The sequence below is a fragment of the Megalobrama amblycephala genome, linkage group LG7, assembly GCF_018812025.1.
Source record: "Megalobrama amblycephala isolate DHTTF-2021 linkage group LG7, ASM1881202v1, whole genome shotgun sequence".
NCBI lineage: Eukaryota > Metazoa > Chordata > Actinopteri > Cypriniformes > Xenocyprididae > Megalobrama > Megalobrama amblycephala.
This window is the reverse complement of record NC_063050.1, coordinates 37,381,684-37,408,023: the sequence shown is the minus strand read 5'-3', so window position 1 is coordinate 37,408,023 and position 26,340 is coordinate 37,381,684. Positions and strand designations below refer to the sequence as shown.

Below are 26,340 nucleotides of genomic sequence, written 5' to 3'. Positions count from 1 at the left end.
GGTGATTTTTGAAATATCAGTTATTTTAAATTGTAATAATATTTCACAATATTAGTGTTTTTCTGTATTTTTGGTCAAAAATAAATGCAGCATTGATGAGACTTCTTTCAAAAACAATAAAATGTATTCATTAAAATAAACATTTAATAAAGTAAAATTAAAAACCACAACAAGAAAAAAAAACCTTACTAAATTATTAAAGATCTTATTATTCAGTGGTGTGGATAAACCCCACAGGGATGTTAGTCTAAATGGTGACCTCATCTTTTCTTAAAAGCCTTCATTCTGTGATTGTGAGGACTCATTGTACCCATTTTGTGCAAGTGAAAAGTAATTTCTACCATATTTGTCCTCTTAGTAAAAGGAGTGCTTGATGTTGTTCTGTTGCTGATTATTCATGCGGGATTTTTCAATTCAAAGCCTTGTGTTTACATGCTGATTTTACCCATGACAAAACTGGGTGGGTTTTTTTTTTTTCCTCTCTCTTTTCTAATGGCCAATCAGGAACACTGGAGAAAAGGCCAGAGAAGTTTAATGTTCAAAACAGCTCTCTAATCACAGTCAGTGTGGCAGAACTGAATAAACATCCGCAATCAAAGTCTTTCATACTCGTGCTTATCATTTCGGGCCAAGAAGTAAAAGATGTTCTGAGTTGCTTTGAATGAAACTATGAAGCCTGTGAGCTAATGTGTGTTATATATAGAGAGAGGAGACCAGGTGAGTTGTCACAAAAGACTCATTTTTGAGTCCAAAGTCTAATCACACACACACACACACAAAACTATGGTTTGTTCTTCTTCAACAAGTTAGTTGTCACATTTGGGGGAAATTGTTTCATATATTGTATTTGTATACAAAAAGCAAAAAAAAATTAAGTAGGGGCATGTTGTCATAAAAGGTCAGTGTGTGTCCCATATATTTCATGAATTGTGTATTTTTGCAGTAACCATGTGAATGTTCAGTATGTTTTTTTGTAGTTAAGACAGATTTGACAACTAGTCCCGATCTCACCTATATTGTATGTTATCTGCTATGTATGTGTTTGAGAGAGAATTATGTCAAATGACTACAGCATAAAATAAAAATCTGCACTTATAGACAGAGAGGCCACACAATTTGAAGCCCCAATTTTAATGCAAGTCTTTTCAGCACTTGTATCGGTTTATGGCAATATGGTGTTTAGGAAACTATCCAATGGGCTACACAGGTTCAGAAAAAAGTATATTTATATATATTATATATATATATGTTTATATATATATATAGATTTATAGTTATTTGAAGCTTTAAAAGAGAACAGTACACACTTGCACACATGAAGATAACCACAATGTCAGATGAAGTATCCGTAGGCCAATGAGAGGACAGAATCATCTTCTTTTTTTCTTTTTTTTTTTTTTACTTTTTCCATTTTTTTGTCCCCTGCATCCACTCTTTTTCTAAAGATAGTAACTTCAGAAGAACACTTGACCACACTGATTAAGAAGAAAAAAATAAACGACTATAGAAAACAGTCAAGTCTAAAACGGATAGTTGAGTTTATAATGCACATAGTTTGGGCTGCTCTTTGTACAGTACGTTTGTACAGTGTGTATGTCTGTGTGCGTGTGTGTGTCGAAACGGGTAAAGGGCTCAGATAGTTGATATAGTTTACAGTGGACTGTAAACAGAGACACATTGATCACAGAGCAGAGAGAGTGAGGAAACAACCGTGTCCATTGATCATCTATTTTTCTCCTTTTGTCTCTCCATCACTCATAATCCACTTTTTGAGCTCTCTCCCTCTGTTCTTCCCTCTTCTCATCCAGCTTTTCGGAGGAGATTTGGCGAGGTTTCTCAGTCCTGCTGAGAATTCTCAGGGTCCTTACGTCATCTGATCGCATCCGATTTAATCTGTTTCAGAAGTCCAACAGAGCTGGAAATGACCAGATAGGCCGTGATTGAGTTCAGTAAAAAAAAAAAAAAAGAAGAAGAAGAAACGAAGGGAAATTTAAAAAAGAAACCCTTGATGCTTTTGGCCGGTTGCGTTACTGTGCAAACTCACGCTTTTTCAGGAATGTCCACACGGAAGGTGCTAGGAAATCCTTTTGCGTGCTATAGGGAACAGGCAGAGAACATATGGGTCGTTAAAATCATGTTCTTACCAATCCTTACATTTATTTTCCCAGATTGAGTCTGATCTCACAAGAAAAAGTATTGCTGTAGCTATGTTTATTTTTGCACTGCAAAAATATCGCTCTGTAAGTGTTTCATATTTCAGACAATTACATAAATCTATCTTTAGATCTTGCGTTTGAGTGAGAACTGTAAATGTTAAATTTGTTTTCTGGGACATGTATTGTAAAATTCTGAAAAAAAAACTAAAAAAACAACTTAAATTAAAGTTGAGATACTATAAAATCAAGTTATTAAATATAGCAAATACAATACATTTTATATAGCATGTAAAATGTGACATTATGATCATTTACAGCAACTTTAACACTTTAATTTAAATGTAATTGCAATCAAATTTACTTGCATGTAAAATTTGATTGAAATGTATTTATTATAATACATTTTTATATATTAAAAAAACAATCAAATCACATGAAAAGCCACACCTTCTGAAACATGGCAAAACATTTCTAGAGCGACATTTTGGTGGTGCGCTGATAAACATCAGTGTTGTGACGTTTTCTTGTGAGAGTGTTGCCCAAATTTCCCAAGTATAAAAAAATGCAGCTATGCAAATAGGACAGAGGTGGGGCTTGTGGATATAAGGTCCATCATATCCACGGTTGCCATGATTTTGCCAAGTAAGACGTGTTTCTGGATCAACATCTTTTGTTGATCTTGGAACAATATTCCTGTCCAAAAACATAGTCCTAATCACATCCCTAACCCTACCCATAACTTATCCCTAAAATTAGAGGGACATGATAGGTGAATAAGAATGTTGTAGAAGTCCCTAACCTTTGTTGTAAGACTGAACTTGACATAAACTGTAAACATATAAACCTATCCCTCAAATCTGATTGGTTGACTGGAATTTTGTTCCAGGATCAACAAGGATGTTTATCCAGGAACATGTTCTACATGGTGAACTCACGGGTCACCAACATAATTTGTTAATCCTGGATCAACATTCCTGTCCAAAAACATAGTCCTAACCATATCCCTACCCCTAAACATAAACCTAACCATAACATATCCTTAAAATCAGATCAAAATAATAGGTGAATAAGAATGGTGTAGAAGCCGCTAACCCTTGTTGTAAGACTAAACTTGACATAAACTGTAATCCTATCCCTCAAAACTGATTGGTTGAATAAGGATGTTGATTCAGGAACATGTCTTACTTGGCAAAACACAGTGACCCCTGATTTTACCAAGTAAGACATGTTCCTGGATCAACATATTTTGTTAATCCTGGATCAACAATCCTGTTCGAAAATTTAGTCCTAACTCTATCCCTACCCCTAAACCGATAGAAGTGGGGCTTGTGGATATTAGGTCCATCATATCCATGGTCTCCATCATTTTGCAAAGTTACGCGTTCCTGGATCAGCATCTTTTGTTGATCCTAGAACAATATTCCTGTCCTAAAAACATAGTCCTAACCCTATCCCTATCCCTACCTCTAAACTTAACCCTACCAATAACTTATCCCTAAAATCAGAGGGAAATGATGAATGGTGAATAGGAATGGTGTAAAGAACCCTTATTGTAAGACTAAACTTGACATTATCTATAAACCTATCCCTCAAATCTGATTGGTTGATTGGAAATTTGTTCCAGGATCAACAAGGATGTTGATCCAGGAACATGTTGTACTTTGTGAAATCACAGGTCACCATGATTTTGTCAATAAGACATATTCCTGCATCAACATATTTTGTTTATTCCTGTCTGAAAATTTAGTCCTAACCCTATCACTACCCCTAAACCCAACCCTACCCATAACTTATCCCTAAAATCAGATGGAAATGATAGGTGAATAACACTGATGTAGAAACCCCTAACCCTGGTTGTTAGCCTAAACTTGACATAAACTCTGAACTTGTCCCTCAAATTTGATTAATTGATTGGAATCTTGTTCCAGGATCAACAAAGGTGTTGATCCAGGAACATGTTGTACTTGGTGAAATCACGTTCACCCATATCCACGTGTCTGGAAGGATACAAACATGCACATGCACACTTAGTCTCCGCCCACAGGAGAACACACAGTGTACACTTGGCCTTGCTTTAGTGCAGTAGTAGCAATACTGCATTAAAACGGGCGTAACAGTGCTGGATGCTTCAGTGACAGTGAGCGTTTACACTACCACAGTTTGCATGCTATAATCAGAGGCGAGGAGGCAGTGCGCTATGAGTGTGATTACAGTAGAGCTATGGCATATGGTGATTAGAACAGGCATGGATACAGTGCATGATGAAAGACACAGGATAGATAATGTAGGATTTTGTAGTATGTAGATGAAAGCTGGGAAATAACCACTGCCATTCCATATGGCATGCTGTATATTTCTGTTTATTATGGCATAAACGTGCTGAAATGTGCTAAATCATGATTATAGGAGATGCAGAAGTATGTGGTGAGATATAGGCATGTTGTATAGACATACCATGTGTCTAAAATGATTATGATGAAGATTGATTTCAGCTTAAGGAAAAGTCACAGCACAAAAGTATGTGTTATGTAGGTTTGGATGACAAATTAGTTGCAAATTCAGCATTGATTAGCCAAATTTGTTGTAAGATGTATTCACCAGTGTCTTCAGATGCTTTGGGTGGGAGAATTTAGAGGGCAGGGGAAGGACAAAATGTTGAACACAACTCCACAATTTCACTCAAAAAATCCTTTATTGATATGTCCATATATATTATACATTTATTGTTTTTTTGTTTGTTTGTTTTTTACTTTTGAAGGAAAGGGGAAAGCAAATTGGAAAGTGAGAGAATAGGTCAAGAAAGGGTGTTTTTGAGAAATGGGATTACATATTTTCTTTATTTTTTTAGAAATATAAATAGTTCTATACAAAGAGAGTCATGGGTTAGATTTGGAACAGATGATGGCAGTGGATCAGATCTGGGGAGTTCAGAAATCGTACATTTTGAGTGAGTACTCACACAGATAGTTGGGTTTGTAAGGCGCTCGGGCGCTTGGTAAGAGTGTGTGTAGCTCATGGCGTGTGAGCGTGCCGTGGTGTGACTTGTCTTTGCCGAACGTAGAGAATGATCTATCATCGGCCCGATTGCACGCATCACCCGGAACCACGCTCTCCTGTACCTCAGTGTCCGGCACCGCGTCCATTCCTGGGACGTGCAGGTTGCTACGGTAATCGGCGCCCTGGCGACTGTCGCCAGGCATGAAGGAGGGCATCCAGCAACGGTCGGAGTGACCCAGAGCCTTGCACTCTTCAGTGCAGTTGGAGAAAAGATCAGCTCCTGTGGAAGACAGAACAAAGATGGGAGGAAATGTTAACTCTATTCTAGTCAAACGTAATGTAGAACAATATACAGTTGATAATGTTACTAAGATTACTATATAATGTTACAGGGCTTGAATTTCGGCGTGGGATTGTGCATATATTGCGCAATCATTTTACTCATTCCCGTAGATTTTGTGCTTACACCCAAAATGCGCACATAAAAACGCCCTCAAATTGAGTTCTTTTTCACTGCTTATTGCAATTACACAGTCAGATACACACTAAATAATGACAAAATGCCAGTCTTGGTGAGTATTCACTTAAACACAGTCAGTTATGTTTTAAGTGAACATAAACGGTTGAGAAAGAAAACATATGTGTAACAGTATAATGAATCTGTGCGTCAGATCTTAAAGTGACAGCAGCTTAATATGCCACCTGCCAAATTATGGGATTATATATATATATATATATATATATATATATATATATATATATATATATATATATATAAGTAGTACTTTTAAGCAATTGAATGCACAAATTTTGGACTAGTGGACCATAAAATGGTGGGGGGAATCCATACACTTATATTTAAAGACAGACATGAGCCATATCTAGGAGGGACCACAATATCTTGTAGATGATTTCTCGTGATTTGAGCGAGGAAGCAACCATATAGCAACCACCCAAATCATTCAAGCAACACTCAGCAACATGGTGGTGAGTTTTATACATGTAAGCATCACTCACATCTTCTTGTGTGAATGGTAAAAATCTTTTGTTGTTTTGTTTTTGTTTTTTGTAATTTTTCAGATTATCTTTGATATAAAAGCAAAAAAGACCATGAGCAAGATATACCGTATGTTATGTCCCTACAAAGATAGTAATACCAGAATTTTATTGACATTGGTGGGATATATATATATATATATATATATATATATTTTTTTTTTTTTTTTTTGTCCTAATGAAGAAAACGGCTTATAAATTATGCTAAATTATGTTGTGTTTGTTTTTTTATGTAAAAAAGTTTCCTGCCTTCAGACAGCAGAAGGTCTGGACTCCATGGTAGCTTTCATTGGCCAAGGACCGCCCATAAGCTGTCTGACTGACATGTAAAGCAACCAATCACAGTTCAATTTGTTCCGCGTCATGTTTAGGGGTGTAAAAATGTAACGTCGATGTCCCTACAATAACAGACCAGTGTGTAAAACTTTTGGACATATTTTAAAAAGTCTATGCCGCGAACTTTACATACTTCACATACTTTTGAAAATTCAGCTTTTAGTTGATCCTGATAAGCACTCATTGTCACAGTTGTAAACATGATGGCGTTCTTCTTCCATGAGGGCGTTTGGTGTCACGGCATCTTTGTTTCCAGACGGAACGTTAAAGAATGCGACACAAACATCTCCCGGAAATCCTGTCGAATTCAATCAATCAGATGACGACTTCGAAACCTTCCTGAAGTGTTTCCAGTTAAGTGTGCCGTATGTATCAGATGTTCAGCCAGCGGTTTGTGGGCATGACGTCTGAGGCTGAGACTAGGGTTAAGGGGACAGAATATACAGTTTGTACAGTATAAATATCATTATGTCTATGGAAAGTCCCCATAAAACATGGAAACCCAATGTGTGTGTGTGTGTGTCAACGTTCTTGGGTTCGCTATCTGAGATCAATTTAACAACAAAATATGTTTTGTGGAGGCTACATATTTCTTCACACTCTGAGATCTTCTGCTTTCACTTTATCAACTGCTCTTCTGTCTCTTCTGTAACAATCCAATGTCAACAGTAACACAAAGGCAAAATTACTATGAATTATCCAGAGCGCGGAGTCTGAAATTATTCATATTTGAATGAAGATGATTATTTAACCAGACAGATTGCGAGCTTTTTGCTCGTTTTATAATCAACTGCCATCATTGTCAGGCTTCAGCAAAGCACGGTAATTGACTGGAAGGCGGCCCACTGAAAGAAGGATAGTTATATACACAAAGCAGTGAACTCTCCAGCCCTTTGTTTCTCCATCTCTGCCTCTCCATATCCCTCCCACCAAACGATATTAAACGAATCTGCTGTGATGTTTTCATGCTCTTTTCAGGCTGTTAATTTCACCGGTCTCTCAAGTCCTTCGTACAAACACTAGGCAGCGCAACCAAAACTAACAACATTGGGAGAAACGGTCTTCCAAACACACACACTCACACATACACGCTCTTGCTTTCTGACTAATGACTACACAGAGCATGATAATTAGCCGGTTTCAGAGGAAAAGAACGAGAGGAGAGCTTGAAAGGGAAATAAATGAAAGAGAAGGGCAGAGAGCAGCGTGGCGTCACACTGAACTCTAATAAAGGCCTCTGGAAACAACCCCAACATGAGGCGCAATGTTTCAGGGAGCATAAAGACCAGTTCAGAATTAGGAAGGAGAAGATGACCACATGAATAAAGAAATCACAGTCATGGCTTAGAGGTTATGTGCTTGACAACACAGAGCCAGATTTAGTGCTAACAACCTCTTTTGGCGTTAAAAAACTACTGTCAGGATTTACTAAAGACACGCAGTGCAAAATTAGCGCTGAAAAAAATATTTTTGACCTTATCTGACCTTATTGCATATGCATTTGAAGGAGTTTCTCTTTCAGATGCAAAATTTATGTGAGGAGAGTATTTAAATGAAACATGCAAGGTGATTTACTAAGGTTTGAGCTAGTCAATTTACTTTTATTTGCGCCATTATTTACCACCCAAAAAAAAGCATGTCTTAAACCAGGCGCTAATTTGCGCAGCTCTTGGTCAATTGCGTTGGTCATTGTGGAAATGATCCAGCTGCGTTTGTGTTCAATTTACGCATTGTCAGTAGATCACACGCATAACTTTTCACTCCCAACTGCGCTTTTATGGGTTCGTTTAGTAAATCTGGCCCATAATCTCATGACAATTTGTAACTATTTTACGTTTTGGTGAATTGATGCCTAGTTCTTATGAATTCATATGATCACATTCATACTCCTTTGTATGATCTGCTTGCGCCCCACTGATGGTTATGTTTTGGGGTGGACCTTCATGCTTACATTTTTCTAAAAATCATACGATTTCATACAGTTCACATCGTACAAATTCATACGAAATCGCCACCTCATAAATTGAGCTTTGGAGCTTTATTTTTGGGGTAGTTAAAGGTTAGGTCTCTTACCTGTGGGTCCTAATCAATACTATAGTAAAATGTGTGCAAGATGGAATCAAGGTTAGGGATTTGAAAGTTTGAACTAGGAGAAAAGGTAAGAGTAGGAATCAGGGTTAAGCCTTGTTTATAGTGACGCATTCAACCTGGCGTGAACCATCACAGATGCACATGCAAATCTGCACTGCACGATTTTCTGCTAAAGAGTATTATTTTTATTCATGAACATGTAACAGGCAATTTCACAGTGCAGGCAGAAACATGGTGCTTTTTAAATTATTTGCAGTAATTATCTGCCTCAAAAAGTCCAATACACATCCATCTTCTTACAACCTCTCCTCAGGTTTGGATTCCCACATCACCACAGTGATGATGTTACTGTTGGTCTGCACATTTTTTTACTTGATAATACTAAAACAAAATATTACAGGAGCATGTCATCATCTGTAAAATCACAGTCGAGGTGAGCAGCGTAATATGGTATTGTATGATCTATTATGCAGCACCTGCATGCCCTGTCTTAATATATTACATGAAATATTAAACTCCTAATTTTTTATTAAAGATGGAAATCTTATTAGTTCTTTTATCACAATTAAATAAGGCATTACTATGTATGTCACTAGGTGCTCTGCCCTAACGTCTAATGGTAGTCAGTTGTGAATTATTTTATAGTTTTTGCCTTTGTTCACAATAACACTTTCCATCCTTTTGGACTCTATGCCTACTGCTTACATTTTTCTGCTAAAATCTCAGTGCTGCATGAGCTTCATAGTATTTTCCCATTGTAAACTGTGGTACTAGCAAACAATTTCAGTCATATTTCTAATAAGTGTCGAGCACAACAAATTATATTACAATATAGTACACTGTAAACCAGAACAGTACTACTAACTTATAAAGATTGAGTACACTGCAATTAAAGTCTATTAAATCATTGGTGCAACTTAAAACAATTACATTTTATGAACAAGTTCATTTTTACGTAACTCAACATTTTTGAGTAAAGCCTTATACATAAATTATTATTTTTAAGTTTACCGAGCGACATAATGTGATGTCATCCACGTCATGTCATCAATTAACCTTTTTTAAGTTGTTATTTATAATTGTTTACTTAAATATTTTGAGGTAATCGGTGTCTACAAAAATTGAGTATTCTGAACTTATCAGGTTTTACAGTGTACAGTGTTTTGCATCAATATTGCTTCGTCCTGTCATGTGATACTTCCTCAAGATTTAATTTTGTTCTTAATTTTCTCACAATTTCCATACACCTCGCTGCACCAGAAGCTGTGGTGACCAATGTGAAAGCGATTGTGCAGAGTCCATTACAAAAAGCCAGGTCCATAATAATATTATCTTCCAGAAAATGACAAAATTTTAGTACGAAAGCAGTAGCACAAACATCAGTAAGTGAATTCTGTGATGTTTTATGGCATTAATTGTCTTGTTTCATTCTTATAAATCATTTTAAAAGGTTATTTTTTAAAAGAATATATCAAAAGTAACATGCATGAGTGCGTAAGCTAAATCTCAGTCCCTCACTGAGCAATGGCTAACTTTCGGGTTCTGGTAAATAAGTTATAATAAAGGTTTCTGAGCCTGACCAGAGTGAATACTGCATGAAATTAAGAAATTCTTTCTTAAACTGCAACATGAGTTTATTAATCTAGTAAAAGTTACAAAGTTCCATAACAAAATGACCCATATAAAAGTGAAAGAAAGGGGGAAGATACAGTACTGTTATACACCAAGGTCAGATTCGAACAAGTAAGGAGAGCAATGGTAAAAAAAAAAAAAAAGGGAAAATATGAAGTGAAAGACAAAGAGGAGAGGATGAAAGAGTCTGTATATTGGAAATTTGAGACAAAGGTAAAGACAAAGGCTGACAGAGAAGGATAGGGAGGGGGTGGATGCATGTCAGGGCAATCTCTAATCTCTAATTCCTTGTGACAGAAGCTTTTCTGAGTGAGATCAAAGGACAAATCTGTGCTACCGATAAACCTGGCCATACTATAAGAATGTGTGTGTATTGATGCTTAAATGAACACGCAGGGGAATGATGTTTTATTAGTGAGCAGTTGTAATGATTTGCATTAGTGACCAGGAAACATGTTATTAGTGTGGGACCTGCAGATATATAAGGCTGTAGATTAAATGCACTGACCCACAATTCTGTGCTTATTAGAATCGCTATATAGGAGACTTCGGTAGATGATGAAACATTATTTAGTGATCAAAGTGTCTGGGCACAGAGAAATCAGCTTGTTTTTAACACCTCTTTCATTTACTGGACGGCACAGAAAACTCAAGATACCCAAGATAATTACTGCTGGGTTGTACATATCAAGTGTCTCTAGGCATAAACATACACTTAGAGGAAGATGTTATATACACCTCTACCTGCTTTTTATTACTCATAGTTTGCTCTTATAAAGCTCAGGTTACAACAAAGAATATATAAAGTATCAAATCATTTATCAATTTAGTCTCAGATCTCCTAAATAAGTAAGAATAGAGCTATAAAATTAAGATACTTTGGTTCATCTTGAAATCTTTGGTGTTTGAATGCAGACTTTGGTGTCTAAGCAGTTTTTGACATTGCTGAGATCTCTTCTGAAACTCTAGAAGAGACAAGTGAGATTTCTAGCCTTTTTTTTTCTCAGGAAAGATCTGAGAAGCTTAAGCAAAAGTCTCCGTTTGCTCTATGTATCATTGCTGTCAAGGATAAGCAAAGTTAAAGAGATTTCTTATGTGATTCTTCTTTCCTACGTGCTACTCAGTGCTTCTAATCTTACAGACTCAACATCTGAATCCACACTCAGCTCAAATCTCTGCTCAGATGTGTTGTGAAATCCATAGATCAATTCCACAAGCTGTCCACTTTGTTATTTCACCATTATATCAGGGTGATATATATGGACAGAGATATGCGAATGTACACAGAGGCATAAATCTCGTTAAAGCAGGGATCCGAGGCCATTGTGACATCATCAATATTAAGTACACAGATAAACCTGACTGCATACAATCAAACTCAATGTAATTAGAACAGCGGCCTCTAAATAGCCCCAACCGAGCGAGCAGACAGAAGCTCACAGCATGACTTTCACATCGATATCACAGTCACATGCAGAGACTCGTGTAGAACATGTAGGACCTGATACCTCCTCATATGACTGAGGTCTGCTTTTTTATGTGAAAACAACATTTGAATAGCACAGAAAACTACTAGACTGGCATATCCTGAATGCAATACTAGTACTTTCAAGGCAGAAAAGCAATAGTCAAGTCACCTTTATTTCAATAGCGCTTGTTAAAATGCAGATTGTTTCAAAGCAGCTTCAAATTAAAAAGAAAGAAAGAAAGAAAGAAAGAAAGAAAGAAAGAAAGAAAGAAAGAAAGAAAGAAAGAAAGAAAGAAAGAAAGAAAGAAAGAAAGAGTAAAGTAATTATCAATGATGCAAATTTCATTAAATATGAGACCAATTCAAATCTCTACAGAAAACAATCAGTGTCATTATTCAGCTCAAGTCAGCTCAGTGTTGATTCAGTTCAGTTCAATAACTGTGTAAAGTGATTAATTATGAAATTAGTTCAATATGGCTATAAGAAGTTCCAGAGAGTAGTGTCATCCAGCTCAATTAAAGGGTTGGTTCACCCAAAACTGAAAATTCTGTCTTTAATTACTCACCCTTCATTTTCATCGTTCATCTTCTGAACACAAATTAAGATATTTTTGATGAAATTCGAGAGCTTTCTGATCCCCCGTAGACAGCAACGCAATTACCACTTTCAAGGCCCAGAAAGGTAGTAATGATGTCCTTAAAATAGTCCATGTGACTATAGTGGTTCAACCTTATTTTTATGCAGCGACAAGGATACTTTATGAGCAACATTTGTGCAAAAAGCAACATTTTAAACAAAAAGCTGAGAAAATCACATTTTTGTCAGAATCTACGTCCAGGTCAGATTCAAAATGATGATCAAAACATATATGGAGTAGCTCGAGTCCATCAAAACACCCAAAGCTTCACAGCCCTATACCTCTGGGTTCAACATTTCATTCAGTAACGAAGATTCTATGCTATTTTAGAATATGTATAACAGTGAAAACATGGATTTGCCAGACATTCTGTCAATGGTGAGAAAGCTTTTGTCATAAATGACCGAAAATTCCATCAATGGTGGAGAAAGAGTTAAGTCTTTTAAACCCCAACTAAGCAAACCAAAGGCTTCAGTGTCAAGGAACCTAAACTCCATCAGGAGACAGAAATGGAGGGGGGGAAAAACTTGGGAGAAACCAGACTCAGTAATATTGCTAATGTTTTATGAATTTAGCATGTGATTTAGTGGTAGAATAATATCCTTTAATGTATACTTTAACCATCAGATCCTGGTCAGCAGAACAGGACCCGGAGACTGCGGGTGATAGAGCATATGCAAATGAAACAACAAATTAGATGTGATTTTTAAGTTTTAAATAGTGTTACAATTACTTACACAGAACATCTGTGATTTCATGTATTGATTTGGGCATGATTGGGATCTCTGTAGTTTTAACTCTCATTTACAGCCCATTAAAATTAGCACACACACACACACACACAACACATATATATATATGATAGAATTAAATATCTGAATCATTATTAAAAGTACAGCGTAATTTACGGAGAAAATTAGCTATGGTGTTAGAGGCTCAAAAACTTTGTGAAAAAGTAATATACAGCAATCACAGATGTTCCTATACAAACAGGATTAGATTTCTCAGAGGACCACGAGTTTACTTAAAAACAGAAATGGTTGTGGAAGAAAAACAGACATTTTCAATTTGGATGGGATTAAAGTCACAAAGTATGTCTGTGAAACACAAAATTACCATCCTCGGGGAAAACAAGTCCTATTCGAATGAGGATTAAGGTTGAAATTATCTAGAAAACAAAGTTTGAATGCAGTCATTAAATGGTTCAGTCTGAGTTAAATGCAGAAATTTGAGCTGATAGTTCAGCATTAGTGCTCTTTGGATAAAAAGAACATGACAATGTGGCATCTATTATGCATTGCAAGAAGTAGACCTCAAGGATTTTATGATTTTTTTTGCCGTCAAGAGAAATTTGAGCTGTCAGAATAATTGTGTTTAAAACCTAAAAGCGATATGGTTCAGCAAACTGCATTTTCAAAGTTCATTCCATTGTTCTGCAATACAATACATCCTCACAGTGACAATATACTATATAGTGTAGCATGTTGTATGCTAAGATTAACACCTGCACTTCATGGCCAATAAATATATAAATTAATAAAAATATCTACATAATTGCTCATGAAATCCTATAATTGCAGACCTGAATCGATTAGACATTAGATATCCTCAGTGCGTCAGGGAGCTTTATTGAAAACATTAATGATCTGCTGGACTCTGGGGTTGCAGACATCGAGAGAAAAAGGGATGCTGCGTTGAGTACAAACACACTGACTAACTAAGCTTTTCTCTATCAGGAAGTGCTCTGCATCCCACTGTGTGCGTTATTTTCGTCTCTTTCCGCTTCTCTTGCATTTTCTCTTCTGGAGACCTCATCACATCTTTTATCAATGGTGTGCAAAAGCATCAGAATGAAAAGGAAAAACACTGCCAAAGCCCTGATGAGCAGAAATTCCGTTCAGAACACCTGTCGTCGGGCTGACCAAAGACCCGAGCTCACATGCTGACGGCAAGCATTTTTGCTAGGGTTGGGAGGAAACTATGGTAAATTTGTTTTGAAGATCAGTAGTCATCTGGGTGGGCTTTCACTCAAAATCAACTAGCTACTAAATGAAATTACCTATATAGTCTACTATCTTGGGGAAAGATTAACTAGCGATGTTACTAACTTAACTGCATTTTTCAGTAATGTGTGTATCTAAGTTGTGTATCTTTTCCAGTAACAAGCTTTTTCTAATAAGTGGTGTGACAAAACACTGCATCACTGCTTTTTGTCACATTGTATTGAACACAGAACTTCATACTGAGCGTTCTGAGGCAATAATCTAAACAATAAACAGCTGTTCAGATGGTTCATGTATATGAATCATTTTAAAAAATAAAGTTGTTGCATTTTTTTTTTTTTCGTAGCAAAGCATGGTAAATGCTGTTGTTTATGACTATATTTTGAACTATTTATTTCATAATGTGTCTTACTTTAAATTGAAATTATTGCAAAATAAATTATATTATCTGATATGTTTAAAAAGATATTGCTGCTGAAATAGCCTCAGTTTATTTAGCTACCTTTTGTTAGTAGCTTGTAGAAAAGCTTACTATTTTTCAAGATGGTAGCTTGACTGTAGTTGAACTACTTTAAATTATGAATAGCTCGAAGCTTGGTAAGCTGCAGTTTCAAAGTTATTCCCCCAGCATTGACTTTCACCATAGCTACAAACTGTGTGTGTGTATTTCTGTGTGTGTGCAGAGCAAATGGAGTTGTTCTGATCAGGATCTGATAGCATTAAATTGCAGCGACAGGAGTGATTTGATTAACGTCATCACCACACATCCCTCATTTATAGATAATCATCAATCTATCGCTCACTCATGTTAATCTAATTGTGCAATTTGTCACGCCTCTGTCTCTTTGCAAACAAATGCAGATGTAACAGTCTAAATCATGTAAAAGGGCCGTTCTCTGGCCCCAGCTCTTCCAGCTTGACACTCGTGCTTATTTGAGAGACCCCAAGGCCGTTATTATAACTTGAAAGATAGTACCAGGCTTTTCTAATCTCACAAGTACCGTGACCGGGAGGGGACATGTTCGGTTCATTTAGTTTTGTCGTGGCCACAACATATACACTCGTGGGAACGTGATAATATGTCGTGGCCACAAGATATTAATTCGTGGGAACGTGATAATAACTCGTGGCCACGAGATCATTTTGTCGAGGTAACGACATCCTTATGTCGTGGCCACGCGATGTAAAGTCGTGGCCTCGAGATCATATGGTGAGGGAACGATATACTTTTCTCATGGCCACGAGTTAAATTTGTAAACAGCCTGCGTGACCATAGCAACCTGGAACTATCAGAAATGGATGAGATTAATAATATTTATTTTTAATTTAGAAAGAGAACGGAATTAAGAAATTATTATATTAACATAGAGCATATTACATTGTATTGCGCGCTATGTTACTTAGACAGCATTCGAATTAAGTTTATCAATAAATGTTTAAACGTTGTACATTTTAATCCCATCCAAGTCTTTTAAATCCATTCACTTGTCGTTTATTTTTTATTTAATATTTTTATATTATTATTAGTTACATTTGTACATTTATTTGCTTTATTTTCCCCTTCATTTCCCATATTTCTTTATCTAATTAATATTCTGTAGGCTACTTTATGTTACTGAAAGTTTGTATTCGGTAGGTTAAATACTGTAAACAGTAGCTTATATATATATATATATATATATATATATATATATATATATATCCACCTTTATTTTTCATTCTTAATTAAAAATAAATATTATCATGGTCTCATCCATTTGTGATAGTTCCAGGTTGCCATGGTCACTCGTGGCCACGAGAAAAATATATCGTTACCTCGACAAAATGATCTTGTGGCCACGAGTTATTATCACGTTCCCACTAATTAATATCTTGTGGCCACGACATATTATCACGTTCCCACGAGTTTATTATGTTGTGGCCACGACAAAACTAAATGAACCGAACATGTCCCCTCCCGGTCACAGTACACAAGAATTGATTATAAAGAAAATTTCAAACATTTTGATGTGCTTCAAACATCTTCCCCAGCTTTTATTCTATTTTTCATGTGTTTTGAAGAGATCGAATGAACCCCAAACAGAAACAATGTTGCTAAAAATGGATACCAGTCACATGCATAGTGTGGGGTGAAACAGAAGGATAACACTCAGGCAGACGATACACACACTAAAAAATAGTTTTACACAAATTTACACAGAAAAATACCATTTTCCATTGAAAGTAATATACCGTAAGAACAATGCATTCTGGGTAATATTTTTCATTTTCGTATAAGGTACTTTCTCAGAAATGACAGATATTACCCAGAATTACTGTTTCAGTGGAAAACGGTATTTTACTGTGCATATTTGTTTAATTTTTTAAAGTTATCTTTTTTCAGTGATGCCAAAGAAGAACTATTCTGGGTTCCCAAAGAACCTTTCGGTGAACAATTCAAAGAACAATTTCTCTTTGTGTGAGGAATATTTTAATAATCTAAAGAAACTTTTTTCTCTTTAAATAACCTTTTTGTGCAATGGAAAGTTTCTATGCTATGGAGGTTCTTCATGGAACCATAGATTACAATAAAGAACCTTGATTTTTGAGAGTGTAATGTCTGCTTTAAGTTTTTAATGAGGTCAATTGTACATTAAAGAATTTGAAAAGAATATTTTTGGAAATTTCTTCAATTTTTTTTTGTTAATAATAATCTTTGTTATTTATTCAATTAAAAAAAAACGTTAGTTAAGTGAAAACAATTGCTTACTGTTAGTTCATGTTAGCTCAAATGCATTAAATATTAAAAGATACATCTTTTGATGTTAATAATATGTTAATAATTTGATATATTGCTAAATTTTGACATTAATAAATAATTTAGACGTATTTTCCATTGTTAGTTCATGTTAGCTAGTTAACAAATGGAACTTTATTGTAAAGTGTTACCTATTATTTTTATATTTACATTATTAGAATCTCTGGGACCCTAAACATAAGAGCATTAGAGTCAATTTCAACAGGAAATGAGGGTTAAAATGGTTCTTTCTCTTTCCTTTCTATCTTTTGGCTGGGCTTCTCTTAATTTAGACTGATATCTCCAAATTGACGCCGTAAGAACAAAAGGAGGCGAGGTAGGGATGTGTGAAGGAGATAGCATGTGTGTGTGTGTGTGTGTGTGTAAGTGGTTGTTAATGCAGTGGTGCTACCCCTGTCAGTGTCCCAGGCCTTCATCTTAACCTTGCTGTGATAATTGGCTATGCGGAGACAGGCACTGAAATGGGAGTGCAGAAACTGCGAGCTTGCCAATACACACCCAGAGGAGAGCAGGGAAGGAAAGGACACACACATCTTCTCATTTTACCTATTTGATGCTCTAATAAGTTTTCAAAAAAAAAAAAAATTCTCAATTCCTCTGTCTCTTGTCCTTCCTCCTTCTGTGATTTTTTCCCCAGAAAGGATCATATCAAAGGCCTTTCTACAGTAAACTTCCTTCATACTGTAGTTACCTAAAATGCGAAACCATGATCGTTTTAAAAATTTGTATTCCATTGTGTGCAGCGCATATGTAATATCTGGCAACCCGTCATCTAACTGTTTGCCAAGCCGAAGGCTGAATGTCATGATTCTTTGGAGAGAAAGGTCAAAGCCTTATCCAGTCGAAGCCGTAAGGCTCCACCTTGATCAATAAACCAGCAGAAATGAAACATAGAACTTGAAAGTCAAAAAGCTCATCAAATTGAATATAAAGAAAGAATAAACAAAATTAAATCAAATTCATCTCCAACGAACTATTGCCATTTTGCCGTGCTTCACTCAAACGCTTATGACATTTGATATGAATGGGAAAATAATTGTGTTTGGGGGGGTGTGGGTGAGGTGGTGGGTAGCTGTTTGGATTTGTTACCGTGGAAGCTTTCAAATACTCATTACATGCTTCAGAAAGCCTGTCCATCAGACAAGTCAGGCGGCATTGACTGAAATCCGTTTAGCTCTGTTGACAGATGTATAATTTTCACGCAGTCCCTATATTGATCCACTGTTGGAAATGGTTAAAGGCTTGTCGCGTTGCTTTCAAAGCCAAAACAAGAACGATTTCCAAATGTCTGCCTATGTTTCTCCTCAGCATTCATTCCCCAGGGGCCTTTCACCCGTCTACGCTTCTTTCTGATCTACTGTGAGGTCGACAGTAGGTGAGAAACTCGTAATCAACTCACCTGCTGTGTGGCCCCGGTTGGTGGCGTCATGGTCGCTGTCTCCCTGCTCGCTGTCTCCATGTCCGCTGTCTTTAGAACTGACGATATCTGCCTCTTGAAACGCTGAACTATAAGGGAAGTTTCATTGTTTAGTAGTCATTTGGTAATTGGAGCTTTGTACTGCATTTTTCCATTAGAAGTATTGATCATTTTGGTTATTTAACACTTTTGGCACAGTTGTACATTTTAGACTGCTGGTTAAATTCGATATCAAATTCTGAATCAGACTTGTGCTGTGTAGTTTGAAACATTACGATGACACATGCGACACTGAGTCCGATTTTAGAATTTTGGCTAGTGGTCACATCATTTATACTGCTCTGTCTTTATATCAGTGTGTCTGTACTTATTTAACCATATTTTGGGGACAAATTTGTACCCAGAAGTTAGCTAAATCTGACAAAACCTCCTTTTGGGGACATCCTCATTTGTAAAATAATTAAAAAAAAAAAAAAAAAAAAAAAAAAAAAAAATATATATATATATATATATATATATATATATATATATATATATATATATATATATATATATATATATAGTTTTTTGAAAATTATAAAAATGCAGAAAGATTTCTGTCAAAGTGTTAGCTGTGGGTTAGGTATAGGTTATAGCATTTATAACTAGCTGCATATAAAAATAATAGAAGTATATACATTTTCCCCACGTGAACGTGTGTGTGTGTGTGTGTGTGTGTGTGTGTGTTCTCATTTATATGGTTTATGAAGAAACAAATGTGTATAATGACACGGGTATTACAACATAAACATGAACACATAAACACTTCCTTGTGTCTTTAAATGTCTTTAAAAAAAAACATACAAAAATGTCTGTTGCAATTAGTTATCACAACTTAAAATGTAGTTTTTTGGTGAGATAACTAAAATATCCAAGTTGATTAAACTTAAAATGTTAAGGCAACACGAAAACGTACTGTTTTAAGTTGAAAGAACATATTATTAGACATTTTAATATTGCATTTTAAGTTGTGATAACTAATTGCAGTCCCCATGTGGGAAATGGATTAATAAACATACTAAGGGATGTTTTTTTGAAAATGTAAAAATGGCAAAAGTTTTCTGTGATGGGTAGGGTTAGGGTTATATACAGTTTGTACAGTATAAAAACCATTACGTCTATGGAAAGTCCCAACAAGGATAGTGAACCACACGTGTGTGTGTGTGTGTGTGTGTGTGTGTGTGTGTGTGTGTGTGTGTGTGTGTGTGTGTGTGTGTGTGTGTGCGCGCGCGTGTTTTTGTGATTTATGAGGCCACAAATTTGTATAATGACATGGGTATTACACTGGTATTACGACGTAAACATGAAATATGAGGACATTTCATGAGTCCTCATATTTAAAATAGCTTTAAAAACATAATAAACAATGCATTTAATAAATAAACATTATAAATAAACATAATAAACATTTTATTAAAAATGCAAAAATGCAGAATGTTATATGTGATGGGTAGGTTTAGGGATATGGGGTAATGTAGGGGGATAGAATGTACAGTTTGTACAGTATAAAAACCATTACGCCTATGGAATGTCCTCACTTTGATAGCAAAACAAACCTGTGTGTGTGTGTGTGTGTGTGTGTGTGTGTGTGTGTGTGTGTGTGTGTGTGTGTGTGTGTGTGTGTGTACAGTAAATCTGAGCAGTCATCTCACCTGTTAACACGACGGGGTCTATCCACCAGGTAGCTGAGCTCAGTTCTCTGGTGTTTAGTCTAAAAGGCGTAAAAAAAAATAAAAAAAATAAAATAATAATAATTAAGTATGACATTCTACGTATGACATTCTCCATTTGTCATTAAAACACTGGTCAGGCCTCTGTTCTGCTCTGTCCATGCACTAGAGCACCTCAACCATAGAACCGCCTTTGTTCCACTGATACCCAGCGACTGTGTGCTTAGCATACTTAAACCCTTGTCCAATACACTCCCCCCTCCCTCCCTCAGTCTTGACTCCAGAGGGCTACACCCTTTCAGAGAATGCCAGGGGGTAGTAAAGTATACCTTGTTGGATGGAGGAGGAACACTTAAGATAAAATGGCTTGTCTCAGAGGCAAAAAGCAAAGATGTTAGAATAAGAGTAGAAATGTTACAGCAGGTTATAGCCACCCTCAATATTCACTTTCCCCATATATTCCAATTATTGGTCAATCGATATAGTATTTTCATTGATCTTTTCTGAAATGTTTACATATGGATTCCCTCCAGTATTGAATATGTGGTTACATCCTTGTATGTAACTGACCCTAAAGTGCTGTAGTGTAATTAAAGGATCTGAAAAAGCACTACAGCTCCGAGCTACCTTTGAAAGCACTATGTGAGTCATAAGCAAGCAGATGATTACTATCTGACATTACAAACACAGGAAGCTGAAAGATCACGACTGAATAGACTTGTATGCTGCATATATGTATAGAGAGAGATATTTCAGTGCACTGTGTCCATCCACTGGACTTGTCACAATAATTTCTATCATTTTGACTCAATTTTAAGAGTTTTTAGAGTCTCAGTTTTCTTTATCAGAAATTAAAATTGAAGTAGTTGAAAAAGAGAAATTAACTTATCAGTGAATATTGTAAGGTTGGCACCACTTTGATTTTACTTAAATCAATTAAATGTATTATTATTATTACAGTGTGAAATTTGATAGTTTGTCCAATTATAGCAATAAATGGCAACACTTAATATATATATGCCTACAAACACACACACATATTGTATGCATATATATATATATATATATATATATATATATATGCATACATGTGTTTGTAATTCAAATATGAATATATGAAAATATACTAAGTTATAAAAATCAAAGAGTTTCTCAACATTTTGAACATGTTAATGATTTATGTTAAAATGGTTATGAGATGCCATTGATGCTACTGAATTCAGATAAAGTGTTGCCAGTATAGGTAATAAAATGTGTTTTCACCTCGCTCGATAAAATGCTTCCGTTAGAGATGATATCTGGTTGCTGATCGGCGTATCCGGTAACGATTGCCCCGCACGGGTTGTGCTCTGTGTCTGTGCTCCGGGACGGGCTGCACGGTTTGAGAAACATCAGGTCGGTTTTGGCAGACTCCGGTGTCAGGCACACCTGGTAGCAGTAGTTCTGGTTCTGGTGGTGCGAGCCGAAGCTGCCCGACTCTTCCACCGGCACCTGTGCGGTGCTGGCCACATTACTGCTCTGCACGAGCATGATGTCCGATTTACTGAGCTTCTTCTTGCGCCCGCGCGCTTGGCGACTGCAGCACTGGCAGCACGAGTCTCCGGCCATGCACGTGTATATGTTCAGTTTCTTGTCCTTCTGACAGCGCACCGCCAGCACGATCATGGCGAGGAGGAAGATGAAGGACACGGAGCCGAGAGCGATGATGAGGATGAGTGTGAGGTCCAGCGAGCCCTCTTTGGACTTCACCGACCCCCGGTCGCCGCTCCGGCCCTCCACTACGCTGTCCACGAGCACGACGTTGATGCTCGCGGAGGACGAGAGCGGCGGCTGGCCATGGTCGCGCACCTCTATCAACAGGTCGTACGGGTGCGGCGGGTCCCGTTTGCTGGATACCCGGCGCGCGGTACGTAGCTCGCCGGTTCTCCAGTCCATCCGGAACATCCCGAGCTCGTTTCCCCGGAGGATGCTGTACGACAGGCGCGCGTTCTCACCATCGTCAGCATCTGTGGCAACAATACGGGTCACCAGGTATCCCGGCTCGGCTGAGCGGGGTAAATGTTCCCTCGCGGTGCCGTTTTTGCCCAAAGGTGCAATTATAGACGGTGCATTGTCATTCTGGTCCACTATGATGACATTAACGGTGGCGTTGGCAGTTAACTCGGGCGCACCAGAGTCCTTGGCGTGCACCATGAAACTGAACTCTTTTATTTGCTCGTAATCAAAAGAGCGCAGAGCGTACAAGTAGCCGTTCTCAGAATTGATTGACACGTAGGTTAAGATGGACATACCCTGTATTTCGCACTCCAATATGGAGTAAGTGACATAGGCGTTCTGTCCAACATCAGGGTCCACTGCGCTCACCGCGTAAATGTAAGCGCCCGGAACGTTATTCTCTGTCACGTACACGTCGTAAACTGACTGCATGAATCTAGGTGCATTGTCGTTTTCGTCCGAGACGTGCACTTTGATGGACTTGCTCGTGGAGAGAGAGGGCACCCCCTTGTCTTTGGCGACCACCGTGAGCGTGTACGACTCCGCTTTCTCGCGATCCAGCGGACTGTCCGTAACGATCGTGTAATAGTTTTTGAAAGACGACTTGAGTTTGAACGGAACCTCGCCGTGCAGCTCGCAGGTCATCTGTCCGTTCTCGCCGGAGTCCCGGTCAGTGACGCTCAGCAGAGCGATCACCGTGCCCGGGGCAGCCTGCTCGCTTACCGACTCCGTGACCGTGCTGAAACTAATCTCTGGCGTGTTGTCGTTGACGTCGATGAGTTTGACCAGAACTTTGCAGTGCGCGGGCACGGCGTTCGGCCCCATGTCTTTCGCCTGCACGTAGATCTGATGCGTGCTGCTCTCCTCGTAATCCACCTCACCGGTCACTTCAATCCTCCCAGTGCGCGAGTCGATGTTAAACAGATCCCGAATACGCGGCGGATTGTGACTACTTAGAGAGTAAACAATCTCTCCGTTCTGGCCCTCGTCCATATCGGTGGCATTGAGCTGAATAACGAGCGTGCCAACTGGAGAGTTCTCGCGCAAGCTCACAGAGTAAACGGATTGATCGAACGTGGGCGCGTTGTCGTTTGAGTCCAGTACTTTAACCACTAGAAGTGCAGTGCCGGTCCTCTGCGGCTGCCCTCCGTCCACGGCGGTGAGCACGTACCTGTGCACCGCCTGCTGCTCTCGGTCCAAGGGTTTATCCAGCACGAGCTCCGCGAAACGGTTGCCGTCGCCCTGCGTCTGTACGTCCAAATAAAAGTAGTTGTTGGTGGTGATGGCGTATGTGTTCAAGGCATTAGTCCCCACATCAGGGTCGAAGGCGTTCTCCACCGGGAAGCGGGTGCCCGGTGTGGCGCTCTCGGTGATCTCCACGGTGATGTCCGTCTCTGGGAAACTCGGCGGATTGTCGTTAATATCCATGACCTCGATCTCGACGCGGAACAGCTCGAGCGGGTTCTCCAAAAACACTTCGAGGTGCAGGAGGCACGGGACGGTCTGGCGACATATCTCCTCTCGGTCGATGCGCTCGTTCACCACCAGCGCTCCGTTCTCTAAGTTGACCTCCAGGTACGGCGTGCGCGAGCTAGGCACGGTCTGAAAACGGCGCGCGGAAAGTTTGGTGATGTCCAGCCCCAGATCTTCGGCGATATTTCCCACAACCGTCCCGCGCTCCTGCTCCTCCGGTACCGAGAAGTGCAGCTGCGATAACCCTCCATCCAAGATCGAGAAAAAGAGAAATATCAAAATCATCTCCAAACAACAAGTGCACTCCTCTTTATTCCCTCGCTCTGTCTTGACACCGTTTCTTCTCCAGTCACAGCTTAGGAATTACCCATCGCTTTGGTCTAAGAAAACATATGCACTGTGCAATTTCCCAAACGAACAAGAAAGCTCCTGTGTTGTACAGTGTCAGCCTGAAACCATGTCGCCATATGCGCAAGATCTATAGCCATTTGATATAATGCTGTCTCAAGTAGAGCAGAATTTAGTAGTCCGTGCGTCACAGAAAGACATTGCAGAACCTACAGATAGACCGATCCTTAATACTGAGCAGCAAAACCTTACCAAAACTCTTATGCTTAACAAGTGGATAGATCAATTTCAAATAAAATCCTGAAAATGCGACCTATTGCAGACAAGTAACACTTTTCTACATATAGTTGTCTAATGGTCCATAACTGCGGGATGCTTAGATATCCGTAGGTCCCCTCTTCTCGAGTTCTGCAAGGAGAGTGAGCATCAGTGCGTTGTTTTGCGCAGAGCTCTTGCCACCAGCAGCCAATGGACGCTCCGGACTGCCGGCGCTGCGTCACCTGATTAGCCCGCTGGAATGTCAATCAGACGCTCCCTCCCTCCTCAGTGCGCCCTCACATCCCCACTCCAGCTCACTTTATAAGACATGTGAATCAATTCTCATTCTCCGTTTAAAGTCAAACAGTCGCATTCAAGGTAAATATTAGCACGGGACAGCACGACTCACCGTGTTCTGAAATCCTTCTACCGTTGTTTTATCTGTCAGTTTCTAGTCTTGACCAATTCATTCATTTGTCAATTTAGTGTTTTATTATAAGTTGGATGTATGTGTTTGACTGACCGTATTTGGCAAAATGATGAATGTGATACTTATTTAAGAATCAGTTCTTAATGATGGCATGTGAATGTTTTGAATCTGAAGCACGGAAAGTGTACTCTTTAGTATGCAGTTCACGCGCGCGCATGCTGAGAGCGCGCGTATGTGGAGGAATCTCTGGAAAAAAAACATGCTTGTAATTTCAATAGGGGAAAAGGATAAAAAAATATTCAGTAAAACGTATTTACTGGAAGTCACCTTACAGTGTAAGGTAAAATAGTCTACATCTTATTACGGTGAAATGGGGTACTCTTAAAATATTTTAGACGTATAGGAATAGTGTATGCATATTATGGGGAAAATGTATAGCCTGTGTATGGGCATATTTACAGTAGCCTACAATATTGTTGAAAGTATATGCTTTTAAGTAAAAAAGTATGAATCTCCTTATAATTGATGGGCAAAGAGCATTCCTGGAATTCCCTGCGTGAACCATCAAGTTTGTTTGTTATTAGTAGCCTACATTTAGTGTTTAATGCTATATAGTTAGTGTTTTGCATTATTTAAGCATCATGTGTGTTAACCTAATGGTGTTTTGTTATTTTGAGTTTCATACCGACTTTGAGTGATGTGGTCCTCCATTATACCACCAGCTTTACCATCAGTACATTTTACAGCAACAAACAAAGTTCAAATTGGAGGGTATACTGGCATTAACTTCACAATTTAATGACACAGACCTGTAAAATATATGTCATCACTGTTTCCAGCAAAGAAAGGTTTTTAAACGAAAATGTAACATTTTATATATGGTTCTTGTGGCGGACCCGTTTGCAGCTAATGAGATTTTGTCATCCGATTGTTTACCAGCGAGCCTCATATCAGCAACAAGATTTATCTCTCCGTCTTTCCTTCCGTTTTATCTCCATCTCTAGACTGCTGTATGCCTGCGACAGGCTAAACTGATTGTTTGATATCAAGAAACAAACTCTCATTTCAGAATGCACCCCTCTCTTTTCTTCTGCTATTAACACGGTAAGGTGTGGGTGCTGCTGTGTTAAGCTCAAGTTCTCTTTCGTGTTGCAATGAGTTGAAAGCTCTCGCGCTTTTCGTATCTTCCACGTGCACTATGCACCCTCTAGCGGAAGCACAGCGAACTACTGGCGTGTCGTGTGACACTGTGAGAGGAGAGATTTCGGGGACAAGACAGGTAGCGTTTTATTATGTATTTTAATTGTCACCTCGAGGGCAAATTCAATAAATGATACGTGTTATAATGTTGTATTGATTTGAGCTACGGTTTTGTTGACGATTGTAAACAACAGACAGTGTTTTGCTCTCACTAGTGATTTTGACAGGAAGCTCTCAACAACAAGACACTGAAATATTCAAAAACAGCATCTATATTTCTGTAACGTCTACCATGACACGAGAGTTTGCATTTTGCTCTTTATAATTTACGCATTT

At 38.2% G+C, this 26,340-nt stretch overlaps 1 protein-coding gene across 5 annotated transcripts; it reads right to left on the bottom strand.

The window, feature by feature from the left end:
• Window positions 1-1,521: 1,521 nt before the first annotated feature.
• Window positions 1,522-24,565, bottom strand: pcdh10a (protocadherin 10a). 5 transcript variants are annotated; one of them, XM_048197324.1, is made up of 6 exons: window positions 21,564-24,565; window positions 20,283-20,341; window positions 18,574-18,680; window positions 5,276-5,433; window positions 2,045-2,094; window positions 1,522-1,915 (listed from the first exon to the last, which is right to left on the bottom strand). In XM_048197324.1, exons 1-6 carry the CDS (start codon window positions 24,051-24,053, stop codon window positions 1,870-1,872), a joined length of 2,910 nt encoding a protein of 969 aa, XP_048053281.1. In that variant the 5' UTR covers window positions 24,054-24,565; the 3' UTR covers window positions 1,522-1,869. The 5 variants fall into 5 exon arrangements, with proteins under 5 accessions (XP_048053281.1, XP_048053280.1, XP_048053279.1 ...); XM_048197323.1 differs by having other exon boundaries at window positions 5,116-5,433; window positions 21,564-24,564; XM_048197322.1 differs by having other exon boundaries at window positions 1,522-2,094; window positions 5,116-5,433; window positions 21,564-24,564.
• Window positions 24,566-26,340: the final 1,775 nt, after the last annotated feature.

What these genes read in the sequence shown, in the direction of transcription:
- pcdh10a (XM_048197321.1), bottom strand. Translation starts at nt 24,053, where the DNA reads ATGATTTTGATATTTCTCTTTTTCTCGATCTTGGATGGAGGGTTATCG. An exon ending in GAAGCATTTTATCGAGCGAG is followed by an intron (nt 20,342 to 21,563) that starts GTGAAAACACAT and finishes TACGCCTTTTAG; the next exon opens with ACTAAACACCAGAGAACTGA. An exon ending in AGACCCCGTCGTGTTAACAG is followed by an intron (nt 18,681 to 20,282) that starts GTGAGATGACTG and finishes CTTCCCTTATAG; the next exon opens with TTCAGCGTTTCAAGAGGCAG.